The 18794-nt window shown below is 35.6% G+C and overlaps 15 protein-coding genes across 15 annotated transcripts; 9 read left to right on the top strand and 6 right to left on the bottom strand.

The window, feature by feature from the left end:
• Window positions 1-458: 458 nt before the first annotated feature.
• NEPG_02143 (uncharacterized protein) lies at window positions 459-1849 on the top strand (the record flags this gene model as incomplete). The annotated part of the gene is made up of 1 exon (XM_013204516.1): window positions 459-1849. The coding sequence occupies one exon, from the start codon at window positions 459-461 to the stop codon at window positions 1776-1778; it is 1320 nt and encodes a 439-aa protein (XP_013059970.1). The 3' UTR covers window positions 1779-1849.
• A 361-nt stretch (window positions 1850-2210) lies between these two features.
• Window positions 2211-2895, top strand: NEPG_02142 (uncharacterized protein). Its single transcript, XM_013204515.1, has one exon. It carries the CDS (start codon window positions 2485-2487, stop codon window positions 2638-2640), a length of 156 nt encoding a protein of 51 aa, XP_013059969.1. The 5' UTR covers window positions 2211-2484; the 3' UTR covers window positions 2641-2895.
• A 576-nt stretch (window positions 2896-3471) lies between these two features.
• On the top strand, window positions 3472-4306 carry NEPG_02141 (uncharacterized protein; the record flags this gene model as incomplete). The annotated part of the gene is made up of 1 exon (XM_013204514.1): window positions 3472-4306. One exon carries the CDS (start codon window positions 3472-3474, stop codon window positions 4198-4200), a length of 729 nt encoding a protein of 242 aa, XP_013059968.1. The 3' UTR covers window positions 4201-4306.
• A 48-nt stretch (window positions 4307-4354) lies between these two features.
• Window positions 4355-4957, bottom strand: NEPG_02140 (uncharacterized protein; the record flags this gene model as incomplete). Its single annotated transcript, XM_013204513.1, has 1 exon — window positions 4355-4957. The coding sequence occupies one exon, from the start codon at window positions 4955-4957 to the stop codon at window positions 4355-4357; it is 603 nt and encodes a 200-aa protein (XP_013059967.1).
• A 4-nt stretch (window positions 4958-4961) lies between these two features.
• NEPG_02139 (uncharacterized protein) lies at window positions 4962-6307 on the bottom strand (the record flags this gene model as incomplete). The annotated part of the gene is made up of 1 exon (XM_013204512.1): window positions 4962-6307. One exon carries the CDS (start codon window positions 6305-6307, stop codon window positions 5156-5158), a length of 1152 nt encoding a protein of 383 aa, XP_013059966.1. The 3' UTR covers window positions 4962-5155.
• Window positions 6308-6371: 64 nt separating this feature from the next.
• Window positions 6372-8216, top strand: NEPG_02138 (ABC transporter ATP binding protein; the record flags this gene model as incomplete). The annotated part of the gene is made up of 1 exon (XM_013204511.1): window positions 6372-8216. The coding sequence occupies one exon, from the start codon at window positions 6372-6374 to the stop codon at window positions 8214-8216; it is 1845 nt and encodes a 614-aa protein (XP_013059965.1).
• Window positions 8217-8349: 133 nt separating this feature from the next.
• On the top strand, window positions 8350-8598 carry NEPG_02137 (uncharacterized protein; the record flags this gene model as incomplete). The annotated part of the gene is made up of 1 exon (XM_013204510.1): window positions 8350-8598. One exon carries the CDS (start codon window positions 8350-8352, stop codon window positions 8596-8598), a length of 249 nt encoding a protein of 82 aa, XP_013059964.1.
• Window positions 8599-9018: 420 nt separating this feature from the next.
• NEPG_02136 (elongation factor 1-alpha) lies at window positions 9019-10339 on the top strand (the record flags this gene model as incomplete). The annotated part of the gene is made up of 1 exon (XM_013204509.1): window positions 9019-10339. One exon carries the CDS (start codon window positions 9019-9021, stop codon window positions 10321-10323), a length of 1305 nt encoding a protein of 434 aa, XP_013059963.1. The 3' UTR covers window positions 10324-10339.
• NEPG_02135 (uncharacterized protein) lies at window positions 10339-10629 on the top strand. The gene has a single exon (XM_013204508.1). It carries the CDS (start codon window positions 10346-10348, stop codon window positions 10595-10597), a length of 252 nt encoding a protein of 83 aa, XP_013059962.1. The 5' UTR covers window positions 10339-10345; the 3' UTR covers window positions 10598-10629.
• Window positions 10630-11185: 556 nt separating this feature from the next.
• On the top strand, window positions 11186-12797 carry NEPG_02134 (uncharacterized protein; the record flags this gene model as incomplete). The annotated part of the gene is made up of 1 exon (XM_013204507.1): window positions 11186-12797. One exon carries the CDS (start codon window positions 11186-11188, stop codon window positions 12752-12754), a length of 1569 nt encoding a protein of 522 aa, XP_013059961.1. The 3' UTR covers window positions 12755-12797.
• A 15-nt stretch (window positions 12798-12812) lies between these two features.
• Window positions 12813-13148, bottom strand: NEPG_02133 (ribosomal protein S26; the record flags this gene model as incomplete). Its single annotated transcript, XM_013204506.1, has 1 exon — window positions 12813-13148. The coding sequence occupies one exon, from the start codon at window positions 13146-13148 to the stop codon at window positions 12813-12815; it is 336 nt and encodes a 111-aa protein (XP_013059960.1).
• Window positions 13149-13190: 42 nt separating this feature from the next.
• Window positions 13191-15056, bottom strand: NEPG_02132 (uncharacterized protein; the record flags this gene model as incomplete). The annotated part of the gene is made up of 1 exon (XM_013204505.1): window positions 13191-15056. The coding sequence occupies one exon, from the start codon at window positions 15054-15056 to the stop codon at window positions 13191-13193; it is 1866 nt and encodes a 621-aa protein (XP_013059959.1).
• A 306-nt stretch (window positions 15057-15362) lies between these two features.
• On the bottom strand, window positions 15363-16770 carry NEPG_02131 (uncharacterized protein; the record flags this gene model as incomplete). The annotated part of the gene is made up of 1 exon (XM_013204504.1): window positions 15363-16770. The coding sequence occupies one exon, from the start codon at window positions 16768-16770 to the stop codon at window positions 15628-15630; it is 1143 nt and encodes a 380-aa protein (XP_013059958.1). The 3' UTR covers window positions 15363-15627.
• A 20-nt stretch (window positions 16771-16790) lies between these two features.
• On the top strand, window positions 16791-18347 carry NEPG_02130 (uncharacterized protein; the record flags this gene model as incomplete). Its single annotated transcript, XM_013204503.1, has 1 exon — window positions 16791-18347. The coding sequence occupies one exon, from the start codon at window positions 16791-16793 to the stop codon at window positions 17970-17972; it is 1182 nt and encodes a 393-aa protein (XP_013059957.1). The 3' UTR covers window positions 17973-18347.
• NEPG_02129 (uncharacterized protein) lies at window positions 17915-18790 on the bottom strand (the record flags this gene model as incomplete). The annotated part of the gene is made up of 1 exon (XM_013204502.1): window positions 17915-18790. The coding sequence occupies one exon, from the start codon at window positions 18788-18790 to the stop codon at window positions 17975-17977; it is 816 nt and encodes a 271-aa protein (XP_013059956.1). The 3' UTR covers window positions 17915-17974.
• Between the last annotated feature and the right edge of the window lie 4 nt (window positions 18791-18794).

Here is an 18794-nt window from a genome sequence, read left to right as displayed (position 1 = left end):
CCAGGCATAATACGCATATAATACAGGCATAATATGTACATAAGCTAGGCATAATACGCACACTATAATACAGGCATAATAAGCACATAAACTAGTCATGCCATAGCCATAAACCAGGCATAATAGAATATATTATTATTCTGGCTGTGTATGGATTATCGTATATAAAGGATAAATTATGTGAAGAGTAGTACAATATTCTTGATTTATTCATGAATTTATGAGTGTTCGGGTTATAATACATGTGTACACGGACTAGTACACCGCAGGAAGTGTACGCTATGAAACTATGTTACAGGAGTATGCAGTACTGTTTATTTGCCTTTACTGGGACATGTGCAAATAGAATCCTTTAAGATAAACAGTTGCATAGAGCCGATACAAATGTGTTATAGCAACAGTTTGTTTATGTTTCAGATTGTACTCATAAATAAGGAAGAGGCCGTACAGATTATCACATGACATCTCCACAGAGCACACCCCATCAATCAGAAAGACCAAATCATTCTGGGCTTCTTAGGAGTATAAAAAGAAGTGCAAATTCAGTCGGCCGTAGAGTAAAGAATACATCTAAAGCAACACTTAAATTAGCACTAGCCCCTGTTAAGATAGTGATAAATATGTGCTCTATGTGCTCTACAAGTACTCTAATTGCCTCATCAGAGGATGAAATTATTTCTATTTCTATTCCCAGTATAAGGCAGAGACAGTCAAATCGAAGTGGTTTAAATTCGGGTTATTCGGGTTCTGCAGCCACTGTACAAATCCCATCTAATCAGAACCCATCTGAACTGAATCGTAAATCAAATGAGCTACCTTCACTAATTAAAGAACCATCTGAGCATCAGAAACCACAAGCCGTAAGTGAACTGTCTCCTATTACAGAAGAAACAAAAATATTCAAGACAAACCAAGATATCCCCATGACATTCTTACTTACAGAGTTTATTAGGGAAATTATAGACATTGTTAAAAACACTGCGTATATGAAATGTTCGTCATATTCTCCCCTTCTTATATTCTTCTACCTTAAACAGAATAGAAATCATTTACACGAGCAGTGGAGAACAACTATTTCAAGAAATATTGAATTTCACGTATCCACTGCTGATCCTAATCCTGTTGATATGCACAGAGATGTAATTGAATTTCTTGTGGCAGAAGCCCTTTCACCGTGCCCTATAATGAACTACTGGTTATTACGCACTGAATCATTCCAGGATGCGTATGCTGAATTATACTACTCCGTAATAAACACATTATTCCAAGAGAATAAAAATAATACGCGTACAGAAAAAATAATCACACTTTACTGCCAAGTACTCAGGTATGTAAAAGACCTTATTACGTACGCCATACAAGATTTAAAAGAAGGGTCACCGTGTGAGTGTACTGAATCTCATTTATTCACAGATCTTTTATTCAATCTGAGGAAGTCTGTGGGGGTATCTTCTTTTTTAGCTGCTGAGCATACTCTGTCGGATAAGGATGTAAGTGCATATGATGAAACAGAGGATGTATACGTATCTTCTGATGATAAACCATTTGGTAATTCGAATGAAGTTCCTGATCCAGGTGCGATACTTGAGAATTTAATGACGAGTCCTCTTTTCCAGAAACTCCGTGCAAAGAATATTTTAGATGGGACCATTCAGGAAACATCCTCAGGCGTACTTAGTCCAGAGGAGAAAAAACAGTTAGACTCATCTATTTCGTATGTAATGCGGATGGGTACTCCCACACCAATTGTAAAATGTGTATCCCCTAAAAACAATTAGGGTTATACTTAGTCATTACTTGACTATTTACTGTATACACTGCTAATTACAATAATAAATTACTTTCGGGTTAATTCGGGTTATTATTTATGCAATATAATCTATTCCTTCTTATACGCAATTTGCATTCGGATTATTCCGGTTATGGTTGGTTATGGATTATTACTGGTTTGAGTGTAAATGTGCAAGGAGTAAACCCAAATAACCCGAATTTCAATAAGAATTTAAAATAAAAAGCCATTCGAGGCTTACGGACAGAGGATATTATACAGCTGGGGTAGAGCAGCAGAGCCAAGCACTGCCTTATAAATAGCAGACAGATTGGAGTAGCCGTTTATTTAATAATAGGTGTACTGGCTGTGTACATGAGGATTGCACTGTACTGTCTGCTTACAGTAAATCATTACTAAACATATGTATATGTAATTGATACAGCGGCTTACCGCGAGTTGAGGTCCAGCTTACTACACAGATATCGCATATATATTACGCCTATGCCAGTGATATAGTATAATCCAATACAGCGAAGTTATAAGCAGTGTGCTGTGGTAGAGGTACAGGAAGGGGAATTCATGTACGCGCTAGTGCCTTATTAAGTCGGTGCAGACTACGCAGCGGTTCTAAATGTTAGATGTACAAGCATCAAGGGAAAAAGTAACATGCGTCGAATTACCTAATAAAAAGATTGGAGCATAATCTAACCCATATGGCTCCCCCGAAGGGATGTGATAGTAGAAGACCCCGCCCGAGTGTCGAATTGTCGGGTTCTCCTGCACCTCTCAGCACACCACTTATAACTTCACTGCACCAGAAAGAGAAGCAGCTCTCCGGGACACTGAAACTCAGAATGCGAGGCCTTTAAATACCTTCAAAAAATAATTAATTTGTCTAAGTATGGCAGAGAGACCATGCAATATACGCATCTAGATCCATTTAAATTAAACTTAAGGGTAATTGCATGAATTAGAAGGATCTATCGTAAGAATAGACTAAATATACAACAATATATCGGTGTATAGGCATATTAAAAAGAGTGTTTACAGAGAGTGTGCAGTAAGACAGGCTATACTTCGGGTTATCATGTGTATTATAGGTATATTATAGGCATAGTACAGACATAGTACATATATCAAATGTATTATAGGCATATTATAGGCGTATCAAGTGTATTATAGGTATGTCACTAGTGTATATTATAGGCATATTATAGGTATATTATAGGTATATTATAGGTGTATCAAGTGTATTATAGGTGTATTATAGGCGTATCAAGTGTATTATAGGTATATTATAGGTATATTATAAGCATATCAAGTGTATTATAGGCATATTCTAGGCATAGTACATACGCATTACATACGCATTACAGGCGCATTTCAGGCGCATTTCAGGCGTATAAAGTATTATAGGTGTACATGTATACCATATAATATACTTAATTATAATTCGTGTTATTCGGGTTGTTTATGGTATTAAACATAATATTGAATAGATTTCTTCTGTTATACAGTTATGTAATTATGGCAGTATCAGAATATTCTATTTTATGTGAATTTCAGGTTATATTAAAATAGAAATAACCTGAATTATAAAATAGTTACTCATAATAGAAAATAGACTTATTATAACAGAAATTAGCCTTAAGATATACATATTAATGAGTATATAAAGGAGTACGTATCCTATACATAAAATGATGCATCTGCCAATGGGAGGACCAGGACGGGGAGGTGCCTGTGAAAGTAATGAACTTAAATTTACTATTGTTCCAACAGGCAGTGCATGGGGTATGCAACCCACTAGTGATAAGTTATTGTATAAACAGTCTGTTTTATACGTTAAAACACTCGTTCATCTACTGCTGTACGGTATGGCTATTATGTATAATTATATTATTGTATATAGGCTGTATAAAAAGAGTGCATTTAGTATTTTAAATTTTATTGTTTTAAGTATTTCTGTGGTGCTTACCATGATTGCATGGGATAATTATTCTGAGAAGAATATAAAAAAAGTCAGACCGATTGAAAAAACTTTCATTTCTGTTTTATTCTCACTGATTTTAATTATCCCTGGGGTTTTATTGGGGAATTCATGGCTGTCATTTATTGTGACTAATTCACTTACGGTGTCTTTTGAGTATCCATTTATGCTTTTATCGCATGCATTCTTTTTCTTCATAAGGTATGCGTACCCAGAGAGCGACTTTAAGAGTGTTCTGAATATAATCCCGGGTGTAATTGCACTGGTTTCTTTAGTTGAGTATGAAATATCTGCTGTGTGCAAAAAGAGAAAGATAAGGGTTACTCCACTGTGCTTGTCTGCCACCACTGTTATAACAGGGATTTTTGTATTCTTGTCTCTTTTAGTTGTTATGTTTAATATATACGATATGCAGAGTTTAAGCATTTTCAATAATTAGTCAGTTTATATACGGTGATTAAGTCCATGATACGTCAGTATTTTATTCTTTATACTGCCTAAGTTATTGAATATTAAAATACATAAAACATACACGAATAAATCCATTTATGTACATTTTTATTTTTATTCATGGAAATAAAATTAATTCTAATTTATTCTATAATAGAAATCTTTACTTTTTTAGTCTTATCACTGTCTAAAGAATCATTATTTTTATCTGGTGATGGGGCTTCTACTGGTTCATTTATTATATCGTCAAATTCATTCTTTCCTTCTATGATGGTTCCTTTTCTTGGGTGGATTATTAAGTCAATAACAGAGAGTATACGGGTTGCTTCATCTTCTATGCTTTCAATGGAGAGTGCTTGTGATAGAATTATTATGTAGTTAGACAGAAGAAGGTGGATACCTTCTATATTGAAAGGTATAATCACAGTATAAAGAACATTCCATGCAGATTCAATTAATTCTTGGTACTTCTTGGACTCAAACTTATCCAGGAGGTCAACTACTGTTTTTTCAGCTAAAGAGTGCTCATTATTCATTACTGCAAGAAAATTGAATTTAATAAATTTTTTAGCTAATAAGAGCATACGCCAGGAATATAAAATATATTCAGAATACGTCCGAGTATAAAATACAATATAATATACGTGAAGCATAAGATATACTCTGTATACAATACGTCTGATAATTAAGAATTTCTGTATAACTATTAAAATGCATACAGGATATGGATAATTTGAAATATGCATAGAGGTAGTTTAGTATACTTTATTACGTACAGTAGAAATTATATGGGGTAAAAGATTGAAATTCGGGCTAGATCTGGTTATTTCTGGGTGTAATAAGTTTTTATTCGGGTTATTTATATTTACAGTGGTAGAATACCTAATAAATATGAAATATATTCTGGTTATGTAAGTATATTTCAGTATTAGAGGGTATTCGGGTTATATCTTGATGAAGAACTCAATCGGAAAATCATTTACTTTGGCTGAAAAAAGATGGTTTCTTTTTAAAGAACTCTTTTTCTGTATTTGCAGGAGTATTTCAGTGACTGTATCTGGAGAGTCAATTATAGTTTCATGTTTTAGTGCACCCACTAATAAATCCTGCACAGAAATATCTATGGACTGTTCATCTAACATTTCCACATCAAGCGCATCTTCTAATGAGTTTGTATGGAGGGTTTCCACAGGCTCACTATACTCATCTCCCATTAATGGGTTCATAATGATGATTTTATATGAATTAGCCAGGGTTCTGCACAGAGTTAGTTTAATAAAGAACTTCTCCTTTATCCGCTTAAGCCCTATTGAATACATAAAGTCATTCGGGAGTACTAGAGAGGACTTTCTTGTATAATGAATCTGCCCAAAATCAGCAGATATGTATATGGGCACACTCCAATCACTTATTTTTAATAGTTTGATCTTATACACACCATTTTCTTTATGCACCATTCTTCTCCCATTTATAGAAATAACAGGGATATCAGAAGAAGAGGAACAAAGTGCTCCATCAGGAACTGCAGTGACTAAAATATAATTTCCTTGGATTTTTTCAATTAATTGGAATGGAGGCACCACAGAAAATATTTCACTTTTAAGAACAACTTCTTCCGCATTGTTTATCACATTCGAGAGACAATAACTCTCAGGGCACTCAATGCTCTTTGAAAATTCTAAATATTCAAATTTAACTGCAACCACAGAGCACGGAATACAATACGGCCTATTCCCAGTAATATACTCATACCCAGAGCATACTTGTCCTTCAATAGACTGTAAATTTATATTACTACTACTTTCTTCATAATTTATATTATGTGGGTCCAGAGCAGTATTACACACCTGAGGCCCATTATCCTCCACGGGAGAACATTCTGGGTTGAGACTGTCTAAATCCGTGCGAGAGTCTTTCTTAGGTGATTTTGGGTTAGGGTTTATCTCATTATACAGTGATAGTTTTACACCATCAAATACTCCTTCTACACAGACAGTCTCTCCATTGTACAAATATTCTCTTGTAGGCTTACTATTTACATCATCACAGGCAAAGTGCACCGTGTCTGGCGTGCTGTGTGTCTGCTGGCATTCCATATAAATAAACAAAAGATTTAATTTAACGAATTTATTATACTAAAACTTTTACAAAAAATTTATTATGCTACAGGTAGATACATCTACACCAAAAGACGCGATAGAAATAGAAAGAAAAGAAGAAGGAGACTGTCCCGCCATAAGTGCAGCACAGCAGGCAGTTCAGGAGAATTCCATAGAAAATGCACAGACACAGACATTTTCAAATGACCAATCCAGCAGTATAAGTGCATTAGAGAGGATGGGCACCAAGAGCTGTTCAATTTGTTTTTCATTCAACAACATAACATACAAGAACATACTAAGGGACATAACACAGTCGTTCAAGAGTGGGGAGATGACGGCTATTCTTGGACCATCTGGCGCTGGGAAGACGACGTACTTAAAAATAATTTCTGGAAGGAAGCAAAAAAGTACGGGAGAAATAATATTAAATGGGCAGCCGATCAAGCAGAAAGAGCTTAGGAAGAGGGTTGCTTATGTACATCAGGAAGACCATTTATATCCTGTACTTACAGCAAAAGAGATGCTTTGTTACACAATTAGGCTGAAGGCCCCAGAGGAGCCCAATCCTAGTGAGCTAGCAGACAAGTTATTAGCTGAAGTGGGGATGGCACATGCAGCAGACACAAAGATAGGAGATCCAATAGAGGGTGTGGCCGGTCTTTCAGGAGGAGAAAGAAAAAGACTTTCAGTAGCACAGGAGTTAGTGTCTAAGCCAGATATAATCTTTTTAGACGAACCAACCAGTGGGTTGGACTCATACACATCAGAGGCATTGATTGTTCATCTTAAAAATCTTGCTAGAACAGGAATACTCATTGTAATGACAATTCACCAGCCATCATCAGATATTTTCCATATGTTTGACAATGTGATTATGATGAAGAAGGGGCAAATTGCATACTCTGGGTCACCCAGTGGATGTGTACGGTCACTTGCTGCACTGGGCATGCCCTGCCCCAAATACACAAACCCCGCAGATCATCTTTTTAGAATACTTTGTCAATTACCTGAGAAGCAAGAAGAGCTGCAGGCACAGGGAACACCAGACTCACCATACGCAGACACCAGCAATTCACTGAATCAGCTGAATAACAAATTCACTATTAGTGCCTTTTTATATCAGAGTAAAGTACTTCTGTCTCGCACTATTCTGTGCAGTTTACGAAACAAGAAGTACCTCTTTGCAAAAATGGGGCATGCTCTTTTTGTATCTTTTATAACAGGAATGTTTATGTATAATATACCTAGCAAGAAGCCACACCAAATAGAGACCAATGTGATAGGGTGTTATAGAACCATCACAATGGCTACTTTTGGGTCATTTTCATATGGTGCCATCTCTATTCTGTTCTCAGATAGGAAAATTCTTGTCAAGGAGTACGGCTCTAACTATTATACATTCCTTCCGTATTTTATATCAAAAATAGTGGTGGACTTCGCCATTACGTGCATGCATCCGTTTGTAGGCACTCCAATTATATTTTATCTGTCTGGGATTGGGTCTGTTGCGCATTTACTGGGATGTTTATTACTTGGAGCCGCAGGGCACTCGCTTGGAGTGCTTGTTGCATCTTTAGTTGATACGTCTGAGATTGCTCTTGCTATATTCCCAGCAATGTCGTACTTTATAAATATGCTTACAGGAACAGATATAGACCCAGAATCAATTATAGGTGTGCTGGCGTATCTACAGTATATATCCCCGCCTAGGCATGCATATAATATTATGATAAAGCTGCACTACAGAGGAGTGGAGTCACTCACACCAAGGATTCAAGGGTTAGTGGATGGATTTGTATCTATATACGCATCCATGGCCGTTCTGTTTGTCATGTATGTTGTTTTGATAACAGCAGCTGCGTACTGCTTAAAAAGAAAAGTGCTGAAGCTCACAGATGGTTAGACACACCCACTGCCATAAAATAATAATTTCTTAACGGGTTGTGCAGTGAAATGAAAAACCAGCCAAGCACATTATAAACATCTATTTACTGGCATATTATAACGAACACAAGAAATGCAAAAATTTGCAGAAAATGGAAGTGCAGGAGGTAAGAAATGAAGCATTTCAGATTGTAGAGACAGAAAAGAAGCGTAAAAGAATAAAAACAAGAAAATATCCCAAGCAAGAGGAGACTCACACAGACACGTACATTCAGCCTAAAAGCATGCCAATTTCTGAGTACATTTCAAATAGTACTAATATAAACCACAAGATATATAGAGACGTTCTTATAAATAGAAGAAACGGGGAAAGAGTCACTGCACTAAACCTGTTGAAATAAAGAAATAAAACACAAAACACACTCTAAATATAATATATACATGCAGTATGTCTAAACCATAATTACTTAATATTCATACAGCAGAATAATTAAAACATGAATTATAATATCCTGGCAGAGAATGTCCGTACTATTATCACATGCACCGCATGCGCAATGTTTATTCAAGCACAATCAGTGTGATTTCGGGTTATGTCCATATTATACTGGATTTATGATTATTTTCTGATTAATAATTGTACGTTATGGCATTATATTCTGGTTTTAATGCATTATTAGTACGTAACTGTATTAAATTTAGGTTATTTCCGGTTGGTGTACTGTATTATTTGGTATGCCTGTACGGCTCTTAAATTTACATTTCATTTTTATTAAGCCATGCATTATAAACGGAAATAAATTTTTAGAATATTTTAGTGCATGGACGGACTGACGGAGTCTATTAAGAATATATCAATTAAAAAGAAGCAATTAAGCATGATATTTATAGGGCATGTGGATGCAGGGAAATCCACTACGGGTGGGCAGATATTATACCTTGCAGGTAAGATTGATAAAAGAACACTGGAGAAGTATGAAAAAGAATCAAAAGAGAAGAATCGGGAGAGTTGGTATCTATCCTGGGCACTTGACAGTAATCCTGAGGAGCGGGATAAAGGAAAGACAACTGAGCTAGGCCAGGCATATTTTGATACGGATAAGACTACCGTGCAGATACTAGATGCACCCGGGCATAAAATGTACGTTCCAAATATGATACTTGGAGTGAATCAGGCAGACATTGCAGTACTTGTTATATCTGCACGGCAGAACGAGTTTGAAGCCGGATTTGAGAAGGGTGGGCAGACTAGAGAGCATATTTATTTAGCGAAAGCATCTGGTTTGTCAAGGATATGTGTTCTAATAAATAAGATGGACGATGTCACAGTGAACTGGTCAGAGGATCGGTACAATCATATCATAAAGTCAACAAAGAAACTTCTGCACGCACTTTTTGGGAAGAATGATGTGGTTTACATGCCAATTAGTGGGTTCTTAGGGCACAACATAAAAGAGAACAACTTATCCGAAGTGGCTCCGTGGTATACTGGTCCATCTTTCTTTGAGTACATCGATTCAATTGACATCCCCAGGAGGAATTCTGATCCTCTGTACGCTTCTATATCAGATGCATCCAAGGAGATGGGCGGGTACTTTATAACTGTCCGTGTGGAAAGGGGTGTACTTGATAAATCACAAGTAAAGCTGTACCCAGGCGCCAGAAAGATAAACATAATTTCAATAACAATTGATGAGGAGGAAGTGGAAAGAGTACATTCAGGAGAAACTGCCAGAATTAAAATAAAGGAAACCGATGAAATATTCTCAGGCGATGTAATAACAGCCCTGGAGTACGCAGAAACAGTAGACTCAAACTATTTCATGGCAGCACTAAGCATATTAGATGCCAAATCTCTAATTACAAAGGGGTATATGGCAGTTATGCATATGGGGGCAAGGGAAGTCCCCATTTCAATTGGGGATTTGTACAAAAAAGAAGGCGATAAAATACTTAAAGTTAAATTCGCAAAAACAGGAGACAAACTCGTTGCAGAGATATTTGTGAACATTCCGATTCCATTGGAGGTGTACAATGCCAGCAAAAGGACCGGGATATTCACACTCCGGGATGAAACAAGAACTGTCGGGTTTGGGAGGGTGCTAAAAATTAAAGAAAGAAAGTAAAATTTTACAGCTAAACATTAACATGGCACCGCACGAACAGGAGAGAAATACTTCCAGGATGGAGAGTCACCCAAGCACCAAGAGTACGTCAAAGAAAGATGTACTGACAGTCCAGGAAAGAGTCAAAATATTAGAAGATCAGATAAAACAAAAGAATGATGAGTATCTAAAATTAACAGATGTAGTTGAGAAGCTCAAAATTATAAACACTCTTCTGTATAAAGAAGTATGCAAGGAGTACAACACACTAAATCTTCCCATAGAAGAAGAATAAACAACCATTCTGTCACATTTTATTTATATGTCTGTGCGGTATATATGCAGATGATACTTCACTCATATAACCCGATATAACCCTAAATTTTTAATTAAAATAAAATATGTTATGGCGTATACTATTATGAGTCTACTTATAAATTATCAGAATATAATAACCATACCATAATAATTAATAACAATTAATATACATATACGCGTATGTATTCAATACTTATTACACTATGACTATAATATAATAGTTGTTTTTACTGTTTGTGTATTTAATTCTGCACAAATTATTATTCCTTATTATTCTTAACAGTATTATCTTAATAATACTCTGTATTTATTACTTATCACACTATGATTATAATATTATATTAATTACCGGTATAAACATAAAAAGTATTCTTTATTTTACATATAGTGCATTAAATATACAGTACTTATAACACATAATATTATAAATAATAGCTGAATATTCGTATACTCAGTAATAATTTATGTTATATACCCCGATATAACCCGAATATAAAATTGTTTATTACTTATACAGAATAAAGTAATTCCATTGAATTAATTATAAAATTATTATTATAAGTGCATGACAGAGGTAAGAGAAGGAATCAACGCATTCACAAAAGAATTATTCATACGGTGCTTATACGACCCATTGGAATTTCTGTTCAAGATAAATATAGCAGTAGAATCGGCGTACACAATTCCCCCAGGGAAAATGTCTCGGGCAGTGAATCTATTCGCAATGAAAGAATATTACCAAGTGTATTCTATACTCAGATGTACAGAATGTACTTCTATGAAGATAGAATATAATTACTGCACCTGCTGCACGAGTGCACAAGTTTTCTTAAGAAATTATTCTGTATACATCCTTACCAGCATAAAGAACACGAGAGAGCCTGGGTTTAAAATAGACAGAATATATTATGAAGATGACAAGGTAGATAAATTACTCGATAGAGTAGAGCTAAGTAATGAAGGTGTAATAATCAGTAATGAATTATTCACAGATCCATTTCTGATATATTTACTGATTCTTACTAAGAAGAAGTATATATCATCAGATAAGTATAAGAAAGTACTTTGTGTACTACTTAAGGTTATGCCCTATTTCTGGGATATTTACAAATTACTTGGTAATAGTGTTACTGCCACTGACTGTGATAGTGTTCTTAAAAATATTTCTGATCCTGTGATGGAAAGAGTATTTATTCTGTACATTGGGTGTAGAAAGTCTATTTTAATTCCGAGGCTTAAAAGGATAATGGAAGAATATGAAAAAAATCCAGAAGAATTTTCTATTTATGAAGAATCTTTACTTGTTGCTGTATTTGGTCATTATAAAAAAACAAAGAAATCGTTGGAGGTAATGGAAAAAGTAGTTGACTCATCGGTGGGTTGGTATAATTTTGATCAATTCTCAAATATTCTGTACTCATTAAAGGACACAGAAAAATTGTCTAGTTTATTGTTTACTGTGTTTGATAGGTTTGGCAATTTACCCATATATAATTATGTATCTGGGAATTTACTTGCATTAAAGTCTGACCATGTAGGGAGCATAGAAGAATTTCAAAAAATACTGCAGGATGAATTTATTGGGGAGTTTGATATTGCGTATATATTTGTGGCACAGGAGTATTTCCATTTGAAAGATACTTGCTCGGCGATTAAAGCGTGCAACCTTGCGATAAAGAAGAATTATAATGATTACCGCGTATGGCTGAGCATGGCACAAATATATTTTTCAATTGAGATGCACGAGTACTCTTTGCACTTTTACAGAAAATGTGCAGAGTTATCCCCAAGTATATCTGCGGTGTATGAAGGACTAGGGCAATGCTTTGATAAACTTGGAAGGGAGGAAGAGGCCATTCGGTGCTATAAAAAATGTGCAGACCAGGGAAGCGTAAAAGCACTTTGTTTGCTGGGCGACTTATTCTTTAGACAGAACAATAATCAGTTTATAGCATATTATAAAGAATACTTATCACATGCACTTGTGCTCGAGAATAATCTAGAGCATACCCCAGAAGGGAGTGTAAAAACAATCGAACGAGTAATTGAGGTTTTAGAGGCATCTTCAGATCCCTCCACTGTATTAGAATGGAGAAAGTCTCTTACTCTACTAAAGCACTGCCTTGGGGCATAATAAACATAAAATAAAACAAGTAAAATAAACGGTATAAGCGAAATAAACTACTACTTTATTATGCAGATGCATTTAAAAGATTCATTCTTCTCTTCATAAATGGGTTTGTTCTGTCTTTTCTTCCCTCTACGGACCTAGCTCTGACAATTCTTTGGTGAACTGCGCATGAAATGCAGTACTCTAGTTTGTAGTAGAATTTTGGAACTTCAAAGTCTTCATACACAGAGGCCAGCTTAATATCATCGAAGGATGCATTGTCTATTACATTTTTGATGTGGAATCTCTTTATTGCCTTGTCCTTTGGGCAACTTCTGTAACAGTTCTCACATCTAATGCTTCTAGTGTGACCTCTGTTCATTTTGGATCTTCCATTATTTCTTCTTTTTTTTGTCATGTGCTAGGGTTAAAATGAAAAAATAATTTATGCATCTTAGAATTACTTTAAAGGGAACTTGAAGAAAACCGATGTAACCATAGCAGAAAGAAAGACTGCAACAAGAATGATCGGTCCATGGTGGTCATGGTATGGCCCTGGGTTTTTCTCATTTATTTTTTGTGCCCTCCAAATATACAGATATAAGGCGTAGACAGAAAATATAATGGAAACCACGATAAAGCACACTCCAGACAAAGCAGCATTTACATCCCCAAGTCCCATTAAGGCTGCACCCACACCTCCAATAAAAATTGCAAAGTGCAGCCAAGACAGAAATGTTCTTTCATTTGCAAAAAACACTTTTGGTTCAATTCTTACGGGGACGGTTACTGGCTTATCTGAAGGAACTGCCGGAACAGCTGGCCCATTGGTTTGTCTTAAAGCACTTGGCTGGAAAAACTCTTTTGTTCTGTCTTCTCCATTCATTGTTTGTCTGTTTACATTTGTATTTTGTGTTTGTACTTGTTGCATGTTTCGCATTTGTAATAAATTCTGGTGTAATTCAGTCTGTCCATGCGGGTTGTTTGTAGCAGTATTATCTGAACACATATTTAAAACATCGTGTGGCTGCCTCTCAGAATATGAGTCACTGCTGGACGTGCTATCATACACACCACTCCCTGACTCAGATGGTAATTCTGCGCTTGGTATGTTTGTATCTTTGTATTGCGATTGTTTGTTGATATAATCTAATAATTCAGATATTTCTCTGTTTATCTTAGATAGTCTAATGTTTTGTATGGGCGCATGGGCAATTTCTATGTTTTGAGCTTGCGGAAGAGTTATCTGGTTGTACCAGTACGGGATAGATGGAACATTTGGATAGTGTACAGAGCAGCCGTGCAAGTACTTTGAGAATTTGTCAACAGGGACTACAAGCGCACTGTTCATTAGCTCAAGAATCCAGTCCTGCTCATTTCCCTCTTCAAGCTTCACCTCTAAAATAGCATAGGGAAAGTGCTTTCCTACATTACCACACCACATGGCAAGGTGTGTATCTAGAGATATTCTAATTGATGCATCTTCTGGAAACTGGAAGGCCGTTCGCCTGTACACTGTTTTTACAACGGGTTTTAGGGAAAGCCTTCTGATTAGGTCGAGAACCTCTTGATATAAAGTGAATGCTTCCGCTGGCTCTGCTACATTTATGGTTTTAATTTCGTCCCATATATCAACTCCCTCTGCCAGTTGTGGAATTAGTCTAGTGTGCACAAGAAACCGTTTTTTTGTACTTCTTTCTCCAGTCCATCCATCTTCATGAGTTTTTAGCTCTACATAAGAAATAATAGATGACTCGCCATAACTGCGAATACGTAATGATTTTGCGCCTTGATCCCTCTTAATTCTCCTATCATACAGATTAAAGTTGTTCGTATCAAAATACACACTTGATATGTATGATGATACTTTGGCACTGCCATCATCTCCAAATATGTATACAGGTAAGTGTGGTATAATCATACTGCAAAGGGTGTCTATGTTATTTAGGTCAACCCAAAACTTTCTTGTCCTTCGAATAAAGCATGTGTTTATCTGAGAGATAGCCTGCAATCCCTTCATCTCAATTAGTGCATGTCCCATGTTGTAAAAAGCACTCTCTAAAGTAGCCACCTTGGCATATTCTAAAAGAGAAACCTTTTCACTATGTGGTATGTCCAGCGCATTAATATACTGAACTATTCTTCTAGTCTCATCTGCGTGAAGTAGTACTGCTTGGCACAAGTCATTGTATTTCTCTTCTCTGCCGGTTTGAAGAGCCCTCTGTTCTTGTATTTCTTGGTTCAGCAGAGCAATGCGCACTGTGCATTTAAAAATAAAGTTGTTTAGCATTTCTTCGTATGGTATTCCAGTTAAACCCATAGTCATGTTATATGTCTATTTGTTCTATTATATACACTGTGTGTAACTATGTTTCAAAGAATCTGACATAATACGTTGTTTGAATACCAAATAAGCACTTTCTTAAGAATACGCACAGATGTATACACTGTAACACATCTAATGTGTTAGAAGTTCACTGTAACACCATGAAAATCGCACTAATCTTTATACTCCATAAACATATAGACTAATTGGAAATAGCTCCCAAATATCTGTTATTTTCATGGTGTTTTAATGCCAAAGTATAAATATTTCATATATACCTAAAATAGTCTTTATTTACGTTTATTTCTGGGGTTTCATTCTTTCAGAATATTTTAACTGGTTTTCTATTTCGGGCGTGCTCTGCTTTTCATAATAAAGCAAAATATCCCCAATATATTCCAATTTCTGTATATTAAATCTATTTATACTTTATTTCTATAAAAATTCCTGTTTATTGCAAATAAAAGCGTATTCTGTAATAGAATATATACGATTTAATTTTTATACTTAAAGTTAATTCATTTTTTTGTATTTCGGGTTAAATCGGGTTGTAAATATGCAAATATTCTTATTAAGAAGGCTCAGGAATAACAAATTCTTTTAGTGCCTTCCCAAATGCACTGAATATGGCTTGGCTTTTACTGCACTCACTTGGCTCCAGAAGACTTATAGCAATCGATGTTTTTCCAAATCTACCACCTCTGCCGATTCTGTGTAAATACTCCTCTGGTGAGAGTGGAGCATCATAATTAACTACTAAATTAACATGCACTGCATCTATTCCTCTTGCGCATACGTCTGTGCACACGAGTATTCTATGCTTACCACTAAAGAATTCTGACATTCTTTTGTTTCTTTCTGCTTGCTCTATTCCACCGTGCACTATAACAGCAGGAAATTCATGCATTTGCAGTTTTTTACCTAATTCCATTACTGTTTCCTTTCTGTTTGCAAAAATAACTGCCTGGGAAATTGAAACCGTGCTGAAAATATCACACAGTCTGTTAAACTTCTTTTTCTCCACTACATTAATGTAAAACTGCGAAATTCTTGAAAGTGCAAGTTCTTCTTGTGGTACTAAAAAGGACTCATAATCTTCTGGGAGGTACTCAGTGAGAAATTCAGTTATTGCTTGCGGCAGTGTTGCACTTACAAATACAAACTGTGCGTTCATTGGTTTAATCCTCTCAAATATTCCTCTGACTGGCAGACTAAATCCACTCTCTACCACACGATCTGCTTCATCTAAAACCACCATGTGCACTTTATTAAACGTCTTGATTGATTCTTTTAATAAGTGAAGAACTCTTCCTGGAGTACCAAATAACACTGTACACCCATTTAATGCATGAACATCTTCTGATACTTTTTTAGTCTGCCCAACTGCACAGTATCCCTTTATTCCCATATACTTAGCAAGGCCGTTAAACACATTAAATGTTTGTATGGCTAAGTCACGGGTTGGTGATAGTACAATAGACTGTATATACGGTGTGTTTTTGTGAATGGTTAGCTTCTGGAGCATTCCCAGCAGAAAAGTGGCAGTTTTTCCCGTTCCATTTTTTGACTGCATTAAAACACTCTTTCCCCCAGAAATTACACCAATTGCATCTTTCTGTATTTTTGATGGGGTGCTGAACCCATACGCAAATATTCCCATAAGAATATTCTCTGATAAACCAAGCTGCTCAAATTCGGATGTACGTATTTCCATGAAAAAATTTACACAGAATTATGAAGGATATCCCAGACAAAAAGACACCGGATTCACTCCATAACACAAATCTACCTGGATATCTGAGGTGGCGGCATCTTACACGTGCCACTAATGACATTAGGCTGCCTGATTGCATTTCTTTTTTGCTTAGAATAATCACATTAACTGACTCTGTTATTTCATTTAATTCAACAAAAACATTGACTAATACCTTGCAGGACGTATCCAGAACAGTCTCCCATCTCTGCAAGGATAAAATACACGAAATTCATTATAGACAAATCAAGCTCATATTTGGTGACATATACACGTATACACAGAGCAGATTTAAAAATGAATCGGTTATAATTATAGACATAGTGAGCATAGAAAATAGACTCATGCACTGTGAAAAGAAAGCAATTGACTGGGTGCGTACAAAATATGCTAAAATAAATGTTAAAGAAACAAATTCAGAAACAATCCGTACAATTGATGAACTAATCAGCGAAGACCTCAATTTTAAAAAGAGTGCAGTATTGGATAACAAACACACTGCATCTTTACCAAGTTTATGCCCAGAGACCGACTGGCCAGACATTCGCATGGATATAATAAAACCAGATGATAATTCTAGTAGTACCAAGAACAAACTAAAATGTGACAGAACTACAAAAAAAGTAAAAGAATGCGAGAGTGCTATTAGTTTAGAAAATACAACAGATAAAACCACGCTTAAAAAGAAAAGTCCATTATGTAATATAAATACTAAAAACACAGACCCATTATACAGAATTGAACCGGAAGAATCTAATGAACTAACTAAACAGTCCCCAGATAAACCAAACGCTCCCATTATAAATACCACAGAGTGCACTAAGCCTTCTCCGGGTCTAAATAAAGGGCTGTCTATATTAGAGAGAATTAAACAGAGAGAGGCAGAAAGAAGAAATAAATTCATACAGATGGAAGAAGAAAAGGAAAGGGAAATAATTAAAGCAGTACATGCGATATTCACACTTGCTATTACATCCTCTAAGAAATCATTTCCTATTGACTTTATCACACAGAAAATATCCATATTCACAACATCATCTATAAAAATAGCCGATATTCTAACTCATCCACGCACAGTAGGATTAATGCATACAAAAGTATCTGCAGAGGGAACAGCATATTTATTACTGGATATACCCAAGTATACCACACATTTTGAATAAATTCACCCGATCATACGACCAGCCTTATAATCAGCCCATACAATAGTTAGCATAAAGAATGTATTGCCAATAACCGTTAGTGTATGGAATATCTCATGAAACCCAAAGGTCTTAGGCCATGGGTCTGGTTTTTTTGTTCCGTATATTATGCCACCAATTATATATGATACACCTCCGAATATGCTGAACACAAATAGCGGTAATTCTTTCTTTACATATTCTATGGGCACAAATATTATAACAGAAGCACCGTGTACTATATAATACGACACATTAACTGATTTTGGTATATTCTGTATAAAAAATACCTTTAACATGCCTAAAATAGCCAATATATACGATATTGGTAGATATAACAGAATATTAGATGTGCCTCCTATGTTTACTTCGTTGATTGCTGCTATTACACAAGTCTGTGTACCTGCAATTAAAAGGAATATAGATGAATGGTCTAATTTTTGAAATAGTTTTTCTGATTCTCTTGTTTTCCATTTCTTTGTATGATACGTACCACTTATGCCGTACAACAGTACCTGTGAGGCAAAGTATAACGATAAGTATATTTTATTTATACGAAGAGTGCACATTAACACAATATACATAATTATTGTAAGATAAAATGCTACTTGGTGTATTCTACCACGGCAGTATGGCTTGCTATTTGGATAGGTAAAATATCCTGATGAAGAATCTTCTTGGTCTATATTTTCATTTACATTGGGATTGTCTTTGGCGCCAATTATGCTATTGCTCTTATTTGGTGTAAGAATTTGTTCAATGCTTCTCTCTTTTTCTTTGCTTATGGTTTCTATGTTCATAAAA

This window comes from Nematocida parisii, assembly GCF_000250985.1.
Source record: "Nematocida parisii ERTm1 unplaced genomic scaffold supercont1.5, whole genome shotgun sequence".
In the NCBI taxonomy this organism is placed as follows: Eukaryota; Fungi; Microsporidia; genus Nematocida; species Nematocida parisii.
Note: the sequence above shows the minus strand (reverse complement) of the source record. Positions and strands in the feature narration are given on the sequence as shown.